General features: G+C 57.1%; 1 protein-coding gene across 2 annotated transcripts in view; it reads left to right on the forward strand.

The window, feature by feature from the left end:
* The window catches only part of LOC140385913 (uncharacterized), a 54,943-nt gene that overhangs the window by 14,537 nt on the left and 17,854 nt on the right, over positions 1-22,552 (forward strand). For both annotated transcript variants that reach the window (XM_072468558.1, XM_072468557.1), the window contains exons 2-5: positions 10,885-11,059; positions 15,640-15,796; positions 16,530-16,683; positions 18,229-18,340. In XM_072468558.1, coding sequence (XP_072324659.1) covers positions 10,885-11,059; positions 15,640-15,796; positions 16,530-16,683; positions 18,229-18,340 — 598 coding nt within the window. The remainder of the gene's footprint in view (positions 1-10,884; positions 11,060-15,639; positions 15,797-16,529; positions 16,684-18,228; positions 18,341-22,552) is intronic.

The raw sequence follows: 22,552 nt of genomic DNA on the forward strand, positions 1-22,552 counted from the left end.
TGCATCGTGACCCAGTGCTCTCTGCTCCATCGTGACCCAGTGCCCTCTCTCCATCGTGACCCAGTGCTCTCTGCTCCATCGTGACCCAGTGCTCTCTGCTCCATCGTGACCCAGTGCTCTCTGCTCCATCGTGACCCAGGGCTCTCTGCTCCATCGTGACCCAGTGCTCTCTGCTCCATCGTGACCCAGTGCTCTCTGCTCCATCGTGACCCAGTGCTCTCTGCTCCATCCTGACCCAGTGCTCTCTGCTCCATCCTGACCCAGTGCTCTCTGCTCCATCCTGACCCAGTGCTCTCTGCTCCATCCTGACCCAGTGCTCTCTGCTCCATCCTGACCCAGTGCTCTCTGCTCCATCGTGACCCAGTGCTCTCTGCTCCATCGTGACCCAGTGCTCTTTGCTCCATCGTGACTTAGTGCTCTCTGCTCTATCGTGACCCAGTGCTCTCTGCTCCATCGTGACCCAGTGCTCCCTGGTCCCCATCGTGACCCAGTGCTGTCTGCTCCATCGTGACCCAGTGCTCTCTGCTCCCAATCGTGACCCAGTGCTCTCTGCTCCATCGTGACCCTGTGCTCTCTGCTCCCAATCGTGACCCAGTGCTCTGTCCTCCATCGTGACCCAGTGCTCTCTGCTCCATCGTGACCCAGTGCTCTCTGCTGCATCATGACCCACTGCTCTCTGCTCCATGGTGACCCAGTGCTCTCTGCTCCATCGTGACCCAGTGCTCTCTGCTCCATCGTGACCCAGTGCTCTCTGCTCCATCGTGACTTAGTGCTCTCTGCTCTATCGTGACCCAGTGCTCTCTGCTCCATCGTGACCCAGTGCTCCCTGGTCCCCATCGTGACCCAGTGCTCTCTGCTCCATCGTGACCCAGTGCTCTCTGGTCCCAATCGTGACCCAGTGCTCTCTGCTCCATCGTGACCCTGTGCTCTCTGCTCCATCGTGACCCAGTGCGCTCTGCTCCATCCTGACCCAGTGCTCTCTGCTCCATCCTGACCCAGTGCTCTCTGCTGCATCCTGACCCAATGCTCTCTGCTCCATCGTGACCCAGTGCTCTCTGCTCCTTCGTGATCCAGTGCTCTCTGCTCCATCGTGACCCAGTGCTCTCTGCTCCATCGTGATCCAGTGCTCTCTGCTCCATCGTGACCCAGTGCTCTCTGCTCCATCGTGACCCAGTGCTCTCTGCTCCATCGTGACCCAGTGCTCTCTGCTCCATCGTGACCCAGTGCTCTCTGCTCCATCGTGACCCAGTGCTCTCTCCTCCATCGTGACCCAGTACTCTCTGCTCCATCGTGACCCAGTGCTCTCTGCTCCATCGTGACCCAGTGCTCTCTGCTCCATCGTGACCCAGTGCTCTCTGCTCCATCGTGACCCAGTGCTCTCTGCTCCATCGTGACCCAGTGCTCTCTGCTCCATCGTGACCCAGTGCTCTCTGCCCCATCGTGACCCAGTGCTCTCTGCTCCCAATCGTGACCCAGTGCCCTCTGCTCCATCGTGACCCAGTGCCCTCTGCTCCATCGTGACCCAGTGCCCTCTGCTCCATCGTGACCCAGTGCCCTCTGCTCCATCGTGACCCAGTGCCCTCTGCTCCATCGTGACCCAGTGCCCTCTGCTCCATCGTGACCCAGTGCCCTCTGCTCGATCGTGACCCAGTGCCCTCTGCTCCATCGTGACCCAGTGCTCTCTGCTCCATCGTGATCCAGTGCTCTCTGCTCCATCGTGACCCAGTCCTCTCTGCTCCATCGTGACCCAGTGCTCTCTGCTCCATCGTGCCCCAGTGTTCTCTGCTCCATCGTGACCCAGTGCTCTCTGCTCCGTCGTGACCCAGTGCTCTCTGCTCCGTCGTGACCCAGTGCTCTCTGCTCCATCGTGGCACAGTGCTCTCTGCTCCATCGTGACCCAGTGCTCTCTGCTCCATCGTGACCCAGTGCTCTCTGCTCCATCGTGACCCAGTGCTCTCTGCTCCATCGTGACCCAGTGCTCTCTGCTCCGTCGTGACCCAGTGCTCTCTGCTCCGTCGTGACCCAGTGCTCTCTGCTCCATCGTTATACAGTGCTCTCTGCTCCATCGTGATACAGTGCTCTCTGCTCCATCGTGACCCAGTGCTCGCTGCTCCATCGTGACCCAGTGCTCTCCGCTGCATCGTGACCCTGTGCTCTCTGCTCCCAATCGTGACCAGTGCTCTCTGCTGCATCGTGACCCAGTGCTCTCTGCTCCCAATCGTGACCCAGAGCGATCTCCTCCATCGTGACCCAGTGCTCTCTGCTCCATCGTGACCCACTGCTCTCTGCTCCATCGTGACCCAGTGCTCTCTGCTCCGTCGTGACCCAGTGCTCTCTGCTCCATCGTGATACAGTGCTCTCTGCTCCATCGTGATACAGTGCTCTCTGCTCCATCGTGATACAGTGCTCTCTGCTCCATCGTGACCCAGTGCTCTCTGCTGCATCGTGACCCTGTGCTCTCTGCTCCCAATCGTGACCAGTGCTCTCTGCTGCATCGTGACCCAGTGCTTTCTGCTCCCAATCGTGAACCAGAGCGATCTCCTCCATCGTGACCCAGTGCTCTCTGCTCCATCGTGATCCAGTGCTCTCTGCTCCATCGTGATCCAGTGCTCTCTGCTCCATCGTGATCCAGTGCTCTCTGCTCCATCGTGACCCAGTGCTCTCTGCTCCATCGTGACCCAGTGCTCTCTGCTCCATCGTGCCCCAGTGTTCTCTGCTCCATCGTGACCCAGTGCTCTCTGCTCCATCGTGACCCAGTGCTCTCTGCTCCCAATCGTGACCCAGTGCTCTCTGCTACATCGTGACCCTGTGCTCTCTGCTCCCAATCGTGACCCAGTGCTCTGTCCTCCATCGTGACCCAGTGCTCTGTGCTCCATCGTGACCCAGTGCTGTCTGCTCCATCGTGACCCAGTGCTCTCTGCTCCATCGTGACCCAGTGCTCTCTGCTCCATCGTGACCCAGTGCTCTCTGCTCCATTGTGTCCCAGTGCTCTCTGCTCCATCGTGACCCAGTGCTCTCTGCTCCATCGTGACCCAGTGCTCTCTGCTCCATCGTGACCCAGTGCTCTCTGCTCCATCGTGACCCAGTGTTCTCTGCTCCATCGTGACCCAGTGCGCTCTGCTCTATCGTGACCCAATGCTCTCTGCTGCATCGTGACCCAGTGCTCTCTGCTCCATCGTGACCCAGTGCCCTCTCTCCATCGTGACCCAGTGCTCTCTGCTCCATCGTGACCCAGTGCTCTCTGCTCCATCGTGACCCAGTGCTCTCTGCTCCATCGTGACCCAGGGCTCTCTGCTCCATCGTGACCCAGTGCTCTCTGCTCCATCGTGACCCAGTGCTCTCTGCTCCATCGTGACCCAGTGCTCTCTGCTCCATCGTGACCCAGTGCTCTCTGCTCCATCCTGACCCAGTGCTCTCTGCTCCATCCTGACCCAGTGCTCTCTGCTCCATCCTGACCCAGTGCTCTCTGCTCCATCCTGACCCAGTGCTCTCTGCTCCATCCTGACCCAGTGCTCTCTGCTCCATCGTGACCCAGTGCTCTCTGCTCCATCGTGACCCAGTGCTCTTTGCTCCATCGTGACTTAGTGCTCTCTGCTCTATCGTGACCCAGTGCTCTCTGCTCCATCGTGACCCAGTGCTCCCTGGTCCCCATCGTGACCCAGTGCTGTCTGCTCCATCGTGACCCAGTGCTCTCTGCTCCCAATCGTGACCCAGTGCTCTCTGCTCCATCGTGACCCAGTGCTCTCTGCTCCATCGTGACCCTGTGCTCTCTGCTCCCAATCGTGACCCAGTGCTCTGTCCTCCATCGTGACCCAGTGCTCTCTGCTCCATCGTGACCCAGTGCTCTCTGCTGCATCATGACCCACTGCTCTCTGCTCCATGGTGACCCAGTGCTCTCTGCTCCATCGTGACCCAGTGCTCTCTGCTCCATCGTGACCCAGTGCTCTCTGCTCCATCGTGACTTAGTGCTCTCTGCTCTATCGTGACCCAGTGCTCTCTGCTCCATCGTGACCCAGTGCTCCCTGGTCCCCATCGTGACCCAGTGCTCTCTGCTCCATCGTGACCCAGTGCTCTCTGGTCCCAATCGTGACCCAGTGCTCTCTGCTCCATCGTGACCCTGTGCTCTCTGCTCCATCGTGACCCAGTGCGCTCTGCTCCATCCTGACCCAGTGCTCTCTGCTCCATCCTGACCCAGTGCTCTCTGCTCCATCGTGACCCAGTGCTCTCTGCTCCATCGTGACCCAGTGCTCTCTGCTCCATCGTGACCCAGTGCTCTCTGCTCCGTCGTGACCCAGTGCTCTCTGCTCCGTCGTGACCCAGTGCTCTCTGCTCCATCGTTATACAGTGCTCTCTGCTCCATCGTGATACAGTGCTCTCTGCTCCATCGTGACCCAGTGCTCGCTGCTCCATCGTGACCCAGTGCTCTCCGCTGCATCGTGACCCTGTGCTCTCTGCTCCCAATCGTGACCAGTGCTCTCTGCTGCATCGTGACCCAGTGCTCTCTGCTCCCAATCGTGACCCAGAGCGATCTCCTCCATCGTGACCCAGTGCTCTCTGCTCCATCGTGACCCACTGCTCTCTGCTCCATCGTGACCCAGTGCTCTCTGCTCCGTCGTGACCCAGTGCTCTCTGCTCCATCGTGATACAGTGCTCTCTGCTCCATCGTGATACAGTGCTCTCTGCTCCATCGTGATACAGTGCTCTCTGCTCCATCGTGACCCAGTGCTCTCTGCTGCATCGTGACCCTGTGCTCTCTGCTCCCAATCGTGACCAGTGCTCTCTGCTGCATCGTGACCCAGTGCTTTCTGCTCCCAATCGTGAACCAGAGCGATCTCCTCCATCGTGACCCAGTGCTCTCTGCTCCATCGTGATCCAGTGCTCTCTGCTCCATCGTGATCCAGTGCTCTCTGCTCCATCGTGATCCAGTGCTCTCTGCTCCATCGTGACCCAGTGCTCTCTGCTCCATCGTGACCCAGTGCTCTCTGCTCCATCGTGCCCCAGTGTTCTCTGCTCCATCGTGACCCAGTGCTCTCTGCTCCATCGTGACCCAGTGCTCTCTGCTCCCAATCGTGACCCAGTGCTCTCTGCTACATCGTGACCCTGTGCTCTCTGCTCCCAATCGTGACCCAGTGCTCTGTCCTCCATCGTGACCCAGTGCTCTGTGCTCCATCGTGACCCAGTGCTGTCTGCTCCATCGTGACCCAGTGCTCTCTGCTCCATCGTGACCCAGTGCTCTCTGCTCCATCGTGACCCAGTGCTCTCTGCTCCATTGTGTCCCAGTGCTCTCTGCTCCATCGTGACCCAGTGCTCTCTGCTCCATCGTGACCCAGTGCTCTCTGCTCCATCGTGACCCAGTGCTCTCTGCTCCATCGTGACCCAGTGTTCTCTGCTCCATCGTGACCCAGTGCGCTCTGCTCTATCGTGACCCAATGCTCTCTGCTGCATCGTGACCCAGTGCTCTCTGCTCCATCGTGACCCAGTGCCCTCTCTCCATCGTGACCCAGTGCTCTCTGCTCCATCGTGACCCAGTGCTCTCTGCTCCATCGTGACCCAGTGCTCTCTGCTCCATCGTGACCCAGGGCTCTCTGCTCCATCGTGACCCAGTGCTCTCTGCTCCATCGTGACCCAGTGCTCTCTGCTCCATCGTGACCCAGTGCTCTCTGCTCCATCGTGACCCAGTGCTCTCTGCTCCATCCTGACCCAGTGCTCTCTGCTCCATCCTGACCCAGTGCTCTCTGCTCCATCCTGACCCAGTGCTCTCTGCTCCATCCTGACCCAGTGCTCTCTGCTCCATCCTGACCCAGTGCTCTCTGCTCCATCGTGACCCAGTGCTCTCTGCTCCATCGTGACCCAGTGCTCTTTGCTCCATCGTGACTTAGTGCTCTCTGCTCTATCGTGACCCAGTGCTCTCTGCTCCATCGTGACCCAGTGCTCCCTGGTCCCCATCGTGACCCAGTGCTGTCTGCTCCATCGTGACCCAGTGCTCTCTGCTCCCAATCGTGACCCAGTGCTCTCTGCTCCATCGTGACCCAGTGCTCTCTGCTCCATCGTGACCCTGTGCTCTCTGCTCCCAATCGTGACCCAGTGCTCTGTCCTCCATCGTGACCCAGTGCTCTCTGCTCCATCGTGACCCAGTGCTCTCTGCTGCATCATGACCCACTGCTCTCTGCTCCATGGTGACCCAGTGCTCTCTGCTCCATCGTGACCCAGTGCTCTCTGCTCCATCGTGACCCAGTGCTCTCTGCTCCATCGTGACTTAGTGCTCTCTGCTCTATCGTGACCCAGTGCTCTCTGCTCCATCGTGACCCAGTGCTCCCTGGTCCCCATCGTGACCCAGTGCTCTCTGCTCCATCGTGACCCAGTGCTCTCTGGTCCCAATCGTGACCCAGTGCTCTCTGCTCCATCGTGACCCTGTGCTCTCTGCTCCATCGTGACCCAGTGCGCTCTGCTCCATCCTGACCCAGTGCTCTCTGCTCCATCCTGACCCAGTGCTCTCTGCTGCATCCTGACCCAATGCTCTCTGCTCCATCGTGACCCAGTGCTCTCTGCTCCTTCGTGATCCAGTGCTCTCTGCTCCATCGTGACCCAGTGCTCTCTGCTCCATCGTGATCCAGTGCTCTCTGCTCCATCGTGACCCAGTGCTCTCTGCTCCATCGTGACCCAGTGCTCTCTGCTCCATCGTGACCCAGTGCTCTCTGCTCCATCGTGACCCAGTGCTCTCTGCTCCATCGTGACCCAGTGCTCTCTCCTCCATCGTGACCCAGTACTCTCTGCTCCATCGTGACCCAGTGCTCTCTGCTCCATCGTGACCCAGTGCTCTCTGCTCCATCGTGACCCAGTGCTCTCTGCTCCATCGTGACCCAGTGCTCTCTGCTCCATCGTGACCCAGTGCTCTCTGCTCCATCGTGACCCAGTGCTCTCTGCCCCATCGTGACCCAGTGCTCTCTGCTCCCAATCGTGACCCAGTGCCCTCTGCTCCATCGTGACCCAGTGCCCTCTGCTCCATCGTGACCCAGTGCCCTCTGCTCCATCGTGACCCAGTGCCCTCTGCTCCATCGTGACCCAGTGCCCTCTGCTCCATCGTGACCCAGTGCCCTCTGCTCCATCTTGACCCAGTGCCCTCTGCTCGATCGTGACCCAGTGCCCTCTGCTCCATCGTGACCCAGTGCTCTCTGCTCCATCGTGATCCAGTGCTCTCTGCTCCATCGTGACCCAGTCCTCTCTGCTCCATCGTGACCCAGTGCTCTCTGCTCCATCGTGCCCCAGTGTTCTCTGCTCCATCGTGACCCAGTGCTCTCTGCTCCATCGTGACCCAGTGCTCTCTGCTCCGTCGTGACCCAGTGCTCTCTGCTCCATCGTGGCACAGTGCTCTCTGCTCCATCGTGACCCAGTGCTCTCTGCTCCATCGTGACCCAGTGCTCTCTGCTCCATCGTGACCCAGTGCTCTCTGCTCCATCGTGACCCAGTGCTCTCTGCTCCGTCGTGACCCAGTGCTCTCTGCTCCGTCGTGACCCAGTGCTCTCTGCTCCATCGTTATACAGTGCTCTCTGCTCCATCGTGATACAGTGCTCTCTGCTCCATCGTGACCCAGTGCTCGCTGCTCCATCGTGACCCAGTGCTCTCCGCTGCATCGTGACCCTGTGCTCTCTGCTCCCAATCGTGACCAGTGCTCTCTGCTGCATCGTGACCCAGTGCTCTCTGCTCCCAATCGTGACCCAGAGCGATCTCCTCCATCGTGACCCAGTGCTCTCTGCTCCATCGTGACCCACTGCTCTCTGCTCCATCGTGACCCAGTGTTCTCTGCTCCATTGTGACCCAGTGCTCTCTGCTCCATCGTGACCCAGTGCTCTCTGCTCCATCGTGACCCAGTGCTCTCTGCTCCATCGTGACCCAGTGTTCTCTGCTCCATCGTGACCCAGTGCTCTCTGCTCCATCGTGACCCAGTGCTCTCTGCTGCATCGTGACCCAGTGCTCTCTGCTCCATCGTGACCCAGTGCCCTCTCTCCATCGTGACCCAGTGCTCTCTGCTCCATCGTGACCCAGGGCTCTCTGCTCCATCGTGACCCAGTGCTCTCTGCTCCATCGTGACCCAGTGCTCTCTGCTCCATCGTGACCCAGTGCTCTCTGCTCCATCGTGACCCAGTGCTTTCTGCTCCATCGTGACCCAGTGCTCTCTGCTCCATCGTGACCTAGTGCTCTCTGCTCCATTGTGACCCAGTGCTCTTTGCTCCATCGTGACCCAGTGCTCCCTGGTCCCCATCGTGACCCAGTGCTCTCTGCTCCATCGTGACCCAATGCTCTCTGCTCCCAATCGTGACCCAGTGCTCTCTGCTCCATCGTGACCCAGTGCTCTCTGCTCCCAATCGTGACCCAGTGCTCTGTGCTCCATCGTGACCCAGTGCTCTGTGCTCCATCGTGACCCAGTGCTCTGGCTCCATCGTGACCCAGTGCTGTCTGCTCCATCGTGACCCAGTGCTGTCTGCTCCATCGTGACCCAGTGCTGTCTGCTCCATCGTGACCCAGTGCTCTCTGCTCCATCGTGCCCCAGTGCTCTCTGCTCCATCGTGACCCAGTGCTCTCTGCTCCATCGTGACCCAGTGCTCTCTGCTCCATCGTGACCCAGTGTTCTCTGCTCCATCGTGACCCAGTGCTCTCTGCTCCATCGTGACCCAGTGTTCTCTGCTCCATCGTGACCCAGTGTTCTCTGCTCCATCGTGACCCAGTGCTCTCTGCTCCATCGTGACCCAGTGCTCTCTGCTGCATCGTGACCCAGTGCTCTCTGCTCCATCGTGACCCAGTGCCCTCTCTCCATCGTGACCCAGTGCTCTCTGCTCCATCGTGACCCAGTGCTCTCTGCTCCATCGTGACCCAGGGCTCTCTGCTCCATCGTGACCCAGTGCTCTCTGCTCCATCGTGACCCAGTGCTCTCTGCTCCATCGTGACCCAGTGCTCTCTGCTCCATCGTGACCCAGTGCTCTCTGCTCCATCCTGACCCAGTGCTCCCTGCTCCATCCTGACCCAGTGCTCCCTGCTCCATCCTGACCCAGTGCTCTCTGCTCCATCCTGACCCAGTGCTCCCTGCTCCATCCTGACCCAGTGCTCCCTGCTCCATCCTGACCCAGTGCTCTCTGCTCCATCGTGACCCAGTGCCGTCTCTCCATCGTGACCCAGTGCTCTCTGCTCCATCGTGACCCTGTGCTCTCTGCTCCCAATCCTGACCCAGTGCTCTCTGCTCCATCCTGACCCAGTGCTCTCTGCTCCATCCTGACCCAGTGCTCCCTGCTCCATCCTGACCCAGTGCTCCCTGCTCCATCCTGACCCAGTGCTCTCTGCTCCATCGTGACCCAGTGCCGTCTCTCCATCGTGACCCAGTGCTCTCTGCTCCATCGTGACCCTGTGCTCTCTGCTCCCAATCGTGACCCAGTGCTCTCTGCTCCATCGTGACCCAGTGCGCTCTGCTCCATCGTGACCCAGTGCTCTCTGCTCCATCGTGACCCAGTGCTCTCTGCTCCATCGTGACCTAGTGCTCTCTGCTCCATCGTGACCCAGTGCTCTCTGCTCCATCGTGACCCAGTGCTCTCTGCTCCATCGTGACCCAGTGCTCTCTGCTCCATCGTGACCCAGTGCTCTCTGCTCCATCGTGACGCAGTGCTCTCTGCTCCATCGTGACCCAGTGCTCTCTGCTCCATCGTGACCCAGTGCTCTCTGCTCCATCGTGACCCAGTGCTCTCTGCTCCATCCTGACCCAGTGCTCTCTGCTCCATCCTGACCCAGTGCCCTCTGCTCCATCCTGACCCAGTGCTCTCTGCTCCATCGTGACCCAGTGCCCTCTCTCCATCGTGACCCAGTGCTCTCTGCTCCATCGTGACCCAGTGCCCTATCTCCATCGTGACCCAGTGCTCTCTGCTCCATCGTGACCCAGTGCTCTCTGCTCCATCCTGACCCAGTGCTCTCTGCTCCATCCTGACCCAGTGCTCTCTGCTCCATCCTGACCCAGTGCTCTCTGCTCCATCGTGACCCAGTGCTCTCTGCTCCATTGTGACCCAGTGCTCTCTGCTCCATCGTGACCCAGTGCTCTCTGCTCCATCGTGACCCAGTGCTCTCTGCTCCATCATGCCCCAGTGCTCTCTGCTCCATCGTGCCCCAGTGCTCTCTGCTCTATCGTGACCCAGTGCCCCCTCTCCATCGTGACCCAGTGCCCCCTTTCCATCGTGACCCAGTGCCCCCTTTCCATCGTGACCCAGTGCCCTCTGCTCCATCGTGACCCAGTGCCCTCTCTCCTTCGTGACCCAGTGATTTCTGCTCCATCGTGACCCAGTGCCCTCTCTCCATCGTGACCCAGTGCCCTCTCTCCATCGTGACCCAGTGCTCTCTGCTCCATCGTAACCAGTGCTCTCTGCTCCATCGTGACCCAGTGCTCTCTGCTCCATCGTGACCCAGTGCCCTCTCTCCATCGTGACCCAGTGCTCTCTGCTCCATCGTAACCAGTGCTCTCTGCTCCATCGTGACCCAGTGCCCTCTCTCCATCGTGACCCAGTGCTCTCTGCTCCATCGTAACCAGTGCTCTCTGCTCCATCCTGACCCAGTGCTCTCTGCTCCCAATCGTGACCCAGTGCTCTCTGCTCCATCGTGACCCAGTGCTCTCTGCTCCATCGTGACCCAGTGCTCTCTGCTCCATCGTGACCCAGTGCTCTCTGCTCCCCATCATGACCCAGGGGAATGTATAATAAGGGACAACGAAATGGTGAGCAACTAAATACACTTTGGCTCTGTCTTCACAAATGAGGACACAAATGGGGAGTGTCGATATGTGTGCGATGGGGAAATGTTACTTTATGTGTGTGTCCGACCCCCATTGTTGCAGTTTGCTCTCTGCACCTTCAGGTGTGTGATGTCTCGGCGCTGAAGGATCTGACAGCTCTACATACCCTCCACCTGGATAGCAATAAGATCAGCCAGAGCTCACTTCAGGCACTCAGCTCTCACCCGACTCTGTCCTCGCTCAGCGTGTATGGCCTGCACTCACTCAGTGGAGATATAACGCTGCAAATTATCTCAGGTTTGATACTGAATCACTTAACCACAATGTGACTGAGGAGTGACACAGCCCACCCACTCCTCTGGCTCCTACACCAGCTGAATTTGGGACATTAGCAACCTTCTGTGAACTGACACAGTCTCACAAATTTACTCTGTATCTAACCCCGTGCTGTACCTGTCCTGGGAGTGTTTGATGGGGACAGTGTGGAGGAGCTTTACTCTGTATCTAACCCCGTGCTGTACCTGTCCTGGGAGTGTTTGATGGGGACAGTGTAGAGGGAGGTTTACTCTGTATCTAACCCCGTGCTGTACCTGTCCTGGGAGTGTTTGATGGGGACAGTGTAGAGGGAGGTTTACTCTGTATCTAACCCCGTGCTGTACCTGTCCTGGGAGTGATTGATGGGGACAGTGTAGAGGGAGCTTTACCATGTATCTAACCTCGTGCTGTACCTGTCCTGGGAGTGTTTGATGGGGACCGTGTAGAGGGAGCTTTACTCTGCATCTAACCCCGTGCTGTATCTGTCCTGGGAGTGTTTGATGGGGAAAATGTAGAGGGAGCTTTACTCTGTATCTAACCATTTGCAGTACCTGTCCTGGGCGTGTTTGATGGGGACAGTGTAGAGGGAGCTTTACTATGTATCTAACCCCGTGCTGTACCTGTCCAGGGAGTGTTTGATGGTGACCGTGCAGACGGAGGTTTACTCTGTATCTAACCCCATGCTGTATCTGTCCTGAGAGTGATGGGACAGTGTAGAGGGAGCTTTATTCTGTATCTAACCCCATGCTGTACCTGTCCTGGGAGTGTTTGATGGGGACAGTGTAGAGGGAGCTTTCCTCTGTATCTCACCCCGTGCTGTCCCTGTCCTGGGAGTGTTTGATGGGGACAATGTAGAGGGAGCTTTACTCTGTATTTAACCCCGTGCTGTACCTGTCCTCGGAGTGTTTGATGGGGACAGTGTAGAGGGAGGTTTACTCTGTATCTAACCTCGTGCTGTACCTGACCTGGGAGTGTTTGATGGGGACAGTGTAGAGGGAGCTTTACTCTGTATCGAACCCCGTGTCGTACCTGTCCTGGGAGTGTTTGATGGGGACAATGTAGAGGGAGCTTTACTCTGTATTTAACCCCGTGCTGTAGCTGTCCTCGGAGTGTTTGATGGGGACAGTGTAGAGGGAGCTTTACTCTGTATCTAACCCCATGCTGTACCTGTCCTGGGAGTGTTTGATGGGGACAGTGTCAAGGGAGCTTTACTCTGTATGTTGTAATGTCTGCCGCGTGATAGTGAGATGAGGAATAGGGAGAGAGAGCATTTAAACACGTGGCTACAGGGATAGTGCAGGCGGGAGGGATTCAGATTTCTGGATAACTGGGGCTCTTTCTGGGGAAGGTGGGACCTCTACAGACAGGATGGTCTACATCTGAACCTGAGGGGCACAAATATCCTGGGGGGGGGAGATTTGTTAGTGCTCTTTGGGGGGGGTTTAAACTAATGCAGCAGGGGCATGGGAACCTGGATTGTAGTTTTAGGGTAAGGGAGAATGAGAGTATAGAGGTCAGGAGCACAGATTTGACGTCGCAGGAGGGGGCCAGTGTTCAGGTAGGTGGTTTTAAGTGTTTCTACTTCAATGCCAGGAGTATACGAAACAAGGTAGGGGAACTGGCAGCATGGGTTGGTACCTGGGACTTCGATGTTGTGGCCATTTCGGAGACATGGATAGAGCAGGGACAGGAATGGATGTTGCAGGTTCCGGGGTTTAGGTGTTTTAGTAAGCTCAGAGAAGGAGGCAAAAGAGGGGGAGGTGTGGCGCTGCTAGTCAAGAGCAGTATTACGGTGGCTGAGAGGATGCTAGATGGGGACTCTTCTTCCGAGGTAGTATGGGCTGAAGTTAGAAACAGGAAAGGAGAGGTCACCCTGTTGGGAGTTTTTTATAGGCCTCCTAATAGTTCTAGGGATGTAGAGGAAAGGATGGCGAAGATGATTCTGGATATGAGCGAAAGTAACAGGGTAGTTATTGTGGGAGACTTTAACTTTCCAAATATTGACTGGAAAAGATATAGTTCGAGTACAATAGATGGGTCGTTTTTTGTACAGTGTGTGCAGGAGGGTTTCCTGAAACAATATGTTGACAGGCCAACAAGAGGCGAGGCCACGTTGGATTTGGTTTTGGGTAATGAACCAGGCCAGGTGTTGGATTTGGAGGTAGGAGAGCACTTTGGGGACAGTGACCACAATTCGGTGACGTTTACGTTAATGATGGAAAGGGATAAGTATACACCGCAGGGCAAGAGTTATAGCTGGGCGAAGGGCAATTATGATGCCATTAGACGTGACTTGGGGGGGATAAGGTGGAGAAGTAGGCTGCAAGTGTTGGGCACACTGGATAAGTGGGGCTTGTTCAAGGATCAGCTACTGCGTGTTCTTGATAAGTATGTACCGGTCAGACAGGGAGGAAGGCGTCGAGCGAGGGAACCGTGGTTTACCAAGGAAGCGGAATCTCTTGTTAAGAGGAAGAAGGAGGCCTATGTGAAGATGAAGTGTGAAGTTTCGGTTGGGGCGGTGGATAGTTACAAGGTAGCGAGGAAGGATCTACAGAGAGAGCTAAGACGAGCAAGGAGGGGACATGAGAAGTATTTGGCAGGAAGGATCAAGGAAAACCCAAAAGCTTTCTATAGATATGTCAGGAATAAGCGAATGATTAGGGAAAGAGTAGGACCAGTCAAGGACAGGGATGGGAAATTGTGTGTGGAGTCTGAAGAGATAGGCGAGATACTAAATGAATATTTTTCGTCAGTATTCACTCAGGAAAAAGATAATGTTGTGGAGGAGAATGCTGAGCCCCAGGCTAATAGAATAGATGGCATTGAGGTACGTAGGGAAGAGGTGTTGGCAATTCTGGACAGGCTGAAAATAGATAAGTCCCCGGGACCTGATGGGATTTATCCTAGGATTCTATGGGAGGCCAGGGAAGAGATTGCTGGACCTTTGGCTTTGATTTTTATGTCATCATTGGCTACAGGAATAGTGCCAGAGGACTGGAGGACAGCAAATGTGGTCCCTTTGTTCAAAAAGGGGAGCAGAGACAACCCCGGCAACTATAGACCGGTGAGCCTCCCGTCTGTAGTGGGTAAAGTCTTGGAGGGGATTATAAGAGACAAGATTTATAATCATCTAGATAGGAATAATATGATCAGGGATAGTCAGCATGGCTTTGTGAAGGGTAGGTCATGCCTCACAAACCTTATTGAGTTCTTTGAGAAGGTGACTGAACAGGTAGTCGAGGGTAGAGCAGTTGATGTGGTGTATATGGATTTCAGCAAAGCGTTTGATAAGGTTCCCCACGGTAGGCTATTGCAAAAAATACGGAGGCTGGGGATTGAGGGTGATTTAGAGATGTGGATCAGAAATTGGCTAGCTGAAAGAAGACAGAGGGTGGTGGTTGATGGGAAATGTTCAGAATGGAGTACAGTCACAAGTGGAGTACCACAAGGATCTGTTCTGGGGCCGTTGCTGTTTGTCATTTTTATCAATGACCTAGAGGAAGGCGCAGAAGGGTGGGTGAGTAAATTTGAAGACGATACTAAAGTCGGTGGTGTTGTCGATAGTGTGGAAGGATGTAGCAGGTTACAGAGGGATATAGATAAGCTGCAGAGCTGGGCTGAGAGGTGGCAAATGGAGTTTAATGTAGAGAAGTGTGAGGTGATTCACTTTGGAAGGAATAACAGGAATGCGGAATATTTGGCTAATGGTAAAGTTCTTGAAAGTGTGGATGAGCAGAGGGATCTAGGTGTCCATGTACATAGATCCCTGAAAGTTGCCACCCAGGTTGATAGGGTTGTGAAGAAGGCCTATGGAGTGTTGGCCTTTATTGGTAGAGGGATTGAGTTCCGGAGTCGGGAGGTCATGTTGCAGCTGTACAGAACTCTGGTACGGCCGCATTTGGAGTATTGCGTACAGTTCTGGTCACCGCATTATAGGAAGGACGTGGAGGCTTTGGAGCGGGTGCAGAGGAGATTTACCAGGATGTTGCCTGGTATGGAGGGAAAATCTTATGAGGAAAGGCTGATGGACTTGAGGTTGTTTTCGTTGGAGAGAAGAAGGTTAAGAGGAGACTTAATAGAGGCATACAAAATGATCAGGGGGTTGGATAGGGTGGACAGTGAGAGCTTTCTCCCGCGGATGGATATGGCTGGCACGAGGGGACATAACTTTAAACTGAGGGGTAATAGATATAGGACAGAGGTCAGAGGTAGGTTCTTTACGCAAAGAGTAGTGAGGCCGTGGAATGCCCTACCTGCTACAGTAGTGAACTCGCCAACATTGAGGGCATTTAAAAGTTTATTGGATAAACATATGGATGATAATGGCATAGTGTAGGTTAGATGGCTTTTGTTTCGGTGCAACATCGTGGGCCTGTACTGCGCTGTAATGTTCTATGTTCTATGTACATTCAGTCTGAGGTTTCTAACTGTCACTGTGTATTTGTTGCGGGGGATTATATTTTTAAACGGATGGTTATATCTTACCGTGTTTAACAAAGAAGAGAGTGGATTGGTGTAGAGTGGTGACCGAACACTCACCCTTTATCCACCCCCTGTTCCAGGTCTCAATCTGACTCACCTCAAACTGCCAGACAGGCACACGGTGAGCGATTCTGGACTGCAATTCTTGTCCCAACTTGAGAAACTGGTTGAGCTCGACCTGACCGACTACACGCAGGTTACAGACCAAGGCATCAGCCACCTATCCAGATTGCACCGGTAACTCTTTGCCCGTTTTGTTTTACAACACTCTCTCAAACCAGGTTGACTAAATGAGCTGCGAATGTGGCACCTGATTGGAAGGTTGCTTGTGTGAGTGACTGGGCCCCGACCCCGAGACAGATGCTGAGCGACGCTGACACCTGAGCAGCTGGGCTGGTCCGAGTGGAATGACCCACCGCTCGGGGCGGTATTGAGGCACACGGTGTGGTGTGCGGTGGAGCTGAGCCCTTGCTCAGACAGGTTTGGCCTGTATCGAGGAAGGAACCGATCACTGATCTGTCACTCTGATTGGTCACAGTGTGGCACCTTGCACCTGATCACCATCCAGTGCCCATCAACCTTAATCCTAACTGTGTCCCACTGTGACCATTGTGATCAGCATGTTGTGCACGCTGTGACGGCATTGTACGTCCGTTACTGCGGGTTGTGCACATTTCTATACAGCAAGTGGGCGCTTGTGCGTGGCCAGTTTGTGTTGTGCTGTGCGTGCACACTGCCTTTCTATGCAGCATGTGTGCACATGTGTGTCATGTTTGTGTGCACCAACTGCAAGTAAGAGTGTGTATATGATATATATATGTGTGTGTGTGTGTGCGTGTGCGCAGAGCAATGCTATGCGTGGTGAATGTACACTTACTCATGCACGCGTATTCCTTACCTTTTTATTTAGTTGTTGGTTTGTGTTGTGGTCAGACAGCAGCTCGCTAATGGCTCTCCTGTGTGTATGCAGGTTGATGAAGCTTTCACTGAGTAACACATTGATGACAGATGCTGGGTTAGTTCACCTGCAGCCTCTGACCGATCTCGAGGAACTCTGCTTGGACCGCACCAACGTCAGCAGCAAGGGAGTGGCTCAGTGCATCAGGAATCTGCCTCGCTTACAGGTCTGGGACATACTGACACATCCACCTTGTGTGAGGGAATATTGAGAAGCTGGGCATTTCTGACCAAGTCAGCCTTTATCACCGAGCTGTACTTACCAAGCTGCCACTCAGTGCCTTGTTCGGCCAATCGGGACAGGTTAGAGTCCAACATATTGCTGTGGGTCTGGAGTCACATGTAGGCCAGACCAGGTAAGGGCGGCAGATTTCCTTCCCTAAAGGACATTAGTGAACCAGATGGGTTTTTACAAGAATTGATGTTAGTTTCATTGTCAAATATGATGTGCATCTTGGAGGAGTGACCACCCAAGGGGAAGGGTAGGAGTTAGGGACAATGGGGGAAGGGGATAGCTGGGGTTTTTATTGGTCACGGTGGAGGGGGGAGTGTGGGGTTGGGAATAGCTGGGGGTGGTGGTGACGAGTGGTGTTGTCACTGGACTAGTAAACCAGAGACCCAGAGTAAAGCTCTGGGGACTCCGGTTCGAATCCCTCCAGGGCAGATGGTGAAATGTGAATTCAATAAAAATCTGGAATTAAAAGTCTAATGACAACCATGAAGCCATTGTCGATTGTCGTAAAAAGCCATCTGCTTTACTAATGTCCTTCAGGGAAGGAAATCTGCCGTCCTTACCCTACATGTGACTTCAGACCCACAGCAATGCGGTTGACTCTTAACGACCCCGTCAAGGGCAATTAATGCTGGCAGAGCCTGCGACACCCAGGTCACTTGAACAGATTTTTTTTAAATGTGGGTCAGGGAGGAGATGGGGATGCGGGCTGGGAAGAGGTGGGCGTGAGGAAAGCTGGGGGATGTGGGGCAAGAGGGGAGTCTGGGGTATGGAGGTGGGGCAGTATCTCTTCCAGCTCCTCGTGGATCCTGTTGCTCACTTGCACCGTATGATGGTCACTTTGAGCTGGAGAGCAGGCAGGGGGATCGATACTTTTTGAGGATAATGTCGGAATTGAGAGGTTCCAACTATCAGGAAGGATTGAACAGACTGGGGACCTTTGCTCTGGAATCGGGAAGACTTTGAGAGGTTGACCTGAAGGAGCTGTTTGCATTTCTGGAAGGCTTTGATGGTAAAGATGGGAAGATGTTTGTCACAAATACAGTCCATGGGCAACTCAGGAGGAACATCTTCACCCAGAGAATGGGAAGGATGTGGAACCCGCTCCCACAGGGAGTGGCTGATGTGAATTGCAGAGATACGTTGTAGGGGATGCTGGATAAATGCATGAGAGGAAAGGAATGGAAGATTATGCTGATTGGGTATGATGACGTAAAGTTAGAAGAGACTTGTGAGCAACACATAGCAGTTGGGCCGAATGTCATGTTTTTGATTCAGTTGAATAGCAAACTGCCCCTGCAATGTGGCTGTTCATTACTGACCTCACATGGCCCATGGAGCAGCCAGCTCCCTGGGCAGCTGACTCAGGCCAGCAGAGGGCAGAGACGGCGGGAGGAAGTGAAGAGCTGGCCGGTCTGCTTCATTTATTGCTGCCCCAGTGGGATTAACACTGCTGCTTTTTAAACATCTTTCATGGCAGGTTTTGAGTCTTGCCTCGACACGTGTGGGTGACAGTGTGGTGACACAGGGACTGCTGCACTGCAAACAACTCGTCAAACTCAACTTGAGTCGGACTCGCATCACCGATCAAGGTACTCATTCCCCCACCCCACACCCCTCCCCCAACCCACACCCCTCCCCCACCCCACACCCCTCCCCCACCCCACACCCCTCCCCCACTCCACACCCCTCCCCCACCCCACACCCCTCCCCACCCCACACCCCTCCCCACCCCACACGCCTCCCCCACCCCACACGCCTCCCCCACCCCACACCCCTCCCCCACCCCACACCCCTCCCCCACCCCACACCCCTCCCCCACCCCACCCCCCTCCCCACCCCACACCCCTCCCCACCCCACACCCCTCCCCACCCCACACCCCTCCCCACCCACACCCCTCCCCCACCCCACACCCCTCCCCACCCCACACCCCTCCCCCACCCCACACCCCTCCCCCACCCCACACCCCTCCCCCACCCCACCCCCCTCCCCACCCCACACCCACCCCACACCCCTCCCCCACCCCACACCCCTCCCCCACCCCACACCCCTCCCACACCCCTCCCCACCCCACACCCCTCCCCCAGCCCACACCCCTCCCACACCCCTCCCCACCCCACCCCACACTACACCCCTCCCCCACCCCACACCCATCCCCCACCCCACACCCCTCCCCACCCCACACCCCTCCCCCTCCCCACACCCCTCCCCACACCCCTCCCCACACCCCTCCCCCACCCCACACCCCTCCCCCAACCCACACCCCTCCCCCAACCCACACCCCTCCCCCACCCCACACCCCTCCCACACCCCACACCCCTCCCCCAACCCACACCCCTCCCCCAACCCACACCCCTCCCCGACCCCACACCCCTCCCCGACCCCACACCCCTCCCCGACCCCACACCCCTCCACACCCCTCCCCACCCCACACCCCTCCCCACCCCACACCCCTCCCCACCCCACATCCCTCCCCCACCCCCACACCCCTCCCCACCCCACACACCTCCCCACCCCACACCCCTCCCCCACACCCCTCCCCCACCCCACGCCCCTCCCCCCTCCCCACACCCCTCCCCCACCCCACACCCCTCCCCACCCCTCCCCACCCCACACCCCTCCCCCACCCCACACCCCTCCCCCACCCCACACCCCTCCCCCACTCCCCACCCCTCACCCCTCCCACCCCACACCCCTCCCCCACCCCACACCCCTCCCCACCCCACACCCCTCCCCCACCCCACACCCCTCCCCACCCCACACCCCTCCCCCACCCCACACCCCTCCCCCCTCCCCCACACCCCTCCCCCTCCCCCACACCCCTCCCCCTCCCCCACACCCCTCCACCACCCCACACCCCTCCACCACCCCACACCCCACCCCACACCCCTCCCCCACTCCCCACCCCACACCCCTCCCCACCCCACACCCCTCCCCACCCCACACCCCTCCCCCACCCCACACCCCTCCCCCACCCCACACCCCTCCCCCACCCCACACCCCTCCCCCACACCTCTCCCCCACTCCCCACCCCTCCCCCACGCCCATCCCCCACCCCACGCCCCTCCCCACACCCCTCCACCACCCCACACCCCTCCCCACCCCACACCCCTCCCCCACCCCACACCCCTCCCCCACACCCCTCCCCCACACCCTCCCCCACACCCCTCCCCACCCCACACCCCTCCCCACCCCACACCCCTCCCCACCCACACCCCTCCCCCACTCCCCACCCCACACCCCTCCCCACCCCACACCCCTCCCCACCCCACACCCCTCCCCACCCCACACCCCCTCCCCCACCCCACACCCCTCCCCCACCCCACACCCCTCCCCCACCCCACACCTCTCCCCCACTCCCCACCCCTCCCCCACGCCCATCCCCCACCCCACGCCCCTCCCCCACACCCCTCCACCACCCCACACCCCTCCCCACCCCACACCCCTCCCCACCCCACACCCCTCCCCCACACCCTCCCCCACACCCCTCACCCACACCCCTCCCCACCCCACACCCCCTCCCCACCCACACCCCTCTCCCATCCCACGCCCCTCCCCGACTCCATCCCACACTCCCCCCACACCCCTCCCCACCCCCTCCCCACCACCTCCCCACGCCCCTCCCCGACTCCATCCCACACTCCTCCCCAACCCACACCCCACCCCCACCCCCACCACACAAACCTCTCCCACCCCTCCCCACACCCATCCCCTAATCCACACCCCTCCCTCAGAGCCCTCCCCTCCCCACCCCACACCCCTCCCACAGCCCTCCCCCACAATCCTCCACTCCCCCACACCACACCACCTCCCCCACAACCCTCCCACACCCCACCTCAAACAACTCCCCCCCCCCCCCTCCCCTGCCCCACACCCCTCCCTCACCCCCACACCCCTCCCCCACCCCACACCCCTCCCCCACCCCACACCCCTCCCCCACTCCTCACCTTGTCCAGAACGAGAAGCAAAGGACCCAGCCTGAACGTAAAGGGGAAATTCTAACCTGTAGGAACAGTATTCACAGTGGCACAGTGGTTAGCACGACTACCTCAGAGCGCCAGGGGTCTGGTTCAATTCCGACCTTGACTGCCTGTGTGGAGTTGCCCCTTTGTGTCCAAAGATGTGTAGGTTAGGTTGCGGGGTGGGGCGGCATGGACAGGGAGAGCGCGCACTTTCGGGTGGTGGGTGAAGACTTGATGGGCCGAATGGCCTCCTTCTGCAGTGTCGGGATTCTATGACATTTTAGTAATTGGCCAATCTGTGGAAGAGGATTCCCAGAGAGAGGGTGGAAGGAGCTATTCACTCCAAACCAAATTGAATAAGTTTATCTTAGAAAACAGCTTGAGAGTAATTGGAGAGGTGGCCAATGCTGGAAAGCGTACACTCAGGAGGAACAGGTACCTTCAGATCTACAGTTCCAAATACTATCTCCCCACCCCCCCCCCCCCCCCCCCCCCCCCCCCCCCCCAAACGAGGGCTTTCCCTCCCCTCCTGCCCGGGTCTGATGTGGCTTTGTTGATTGATCAGTGTGATTGATTGTGATGGTAGGAGGTGAACTGTGTCGATCTTGGTCCTTTGTGTCCAGTAATTACGATATACGAACATATCAAATCGGAGCACTTGGGATGATTCTGCAAATTTGGGCAGTATGGTGGGGGTGACAAGGTGGGCAGCATGGTAGCACAGTGGTTAGCACTGTTGCTTCACTGCTCCAGGGTCCCAGATTTCCGGCTTGGATCAGTGTCTGTGCGGAGTCTGCACGTTCTCCCCGTGTCTGCGTGGGTTTCCTCCGGGTGCTCCGGTTTCATCCCACAAGTCCAAAAGATTTGCTGTTAGGAGAATTGGACATTCTGAATTCTCCCTCTGTGTACCCGAACAGGTGCCAGAGTGGTGGCGACGAGGGGCTTTTCACAGTAACTTCATTGCAGTGTTAATGTAAGCCTACTTGTGACAATAAAAATTAGAAGACAACCCTCTGGGAGAAAGAAAGTCTCATCATCGCTCTCTCTGAAATGGGCGACCCCTTATTTTAAAACACTGATCCCAGGTTCTAGATTCTCCCACAAGCGGAAACATCCTCTTGTCCTCTGTGTCCCCTGTGTTCTCTGTGTCCCCTGTGTTCTCTGTCTGTGTCCTCTGTGTCCCCTGTATCCACTGTGTCCTCTGTGTTCCTGTGTCCCCGTGTTCCTGTGTCCCCTGTGTTCCTGTGTCCCCTGTGTTCCTGTGTCCCCTGTGTTCCTGTGCCCCCTGTGTTCCTGTGCCCCCTGTGTTCCTGTGCCCCTGTGTTCCTGTGCCCCCTGTGTTCCTGTGCCCCCTGTGTTCCTGTGCCCCCTGTGTTCCTGTGCCCCCTGTGTTCCTGTGCCCCCTGTGTTCCTGTGCCCCCTGTGTTCCTGTGCCCCCCTGTGTTCCTGTGCCCCCTGTGTTCCTGTGCCCCCTGTGTTCCTGTGCCCCCTGTGTTCCTGTGCCCCCTGTGTTCCTGTGCCCCCTGTGTTCCTGTTCCCCCTGTGTCTCCTGTGTCCCCTGTGGTCCCCTGTGGTCCCCTGTGTCCTCTGTGTCCTCTGTGTCCTCTGTGTCCTCTGTGTCCTCTGTGTCCTCTGTGTTCTCTGTGTCTCTGTTCCTTGTGATTTTTAAGCCCCTTCTGTGGCACCTTTTCACATGATTTTTGAAAATCCATGTAAATTATCCACACAATATTTCCTTGTTGTCATTTCCTTTAATATTTCCATGCTTTATCAAACAAGACTTGCCTTTTATAAATTCTCACTTATCAACACATATGTCTCCATATTTCTTTTCATAGTTT

This window comes from Scyliorhinus torazame, chromosome 11 (assembly GCF_047496885.1).
Source record: "Scyliorhinus torazame isolate Kashiwa2021f chromosome 11, sScyTor2.1, whole genome shotgun sequence".
Classification (NCBI taxonomy): Eukaryota; Metazoa; Chordata; class Chondrichthyes; order Carcharhiniformes; family Scyliorhinidae; genus Scyliorhinus; species Scyliorhinus torazame.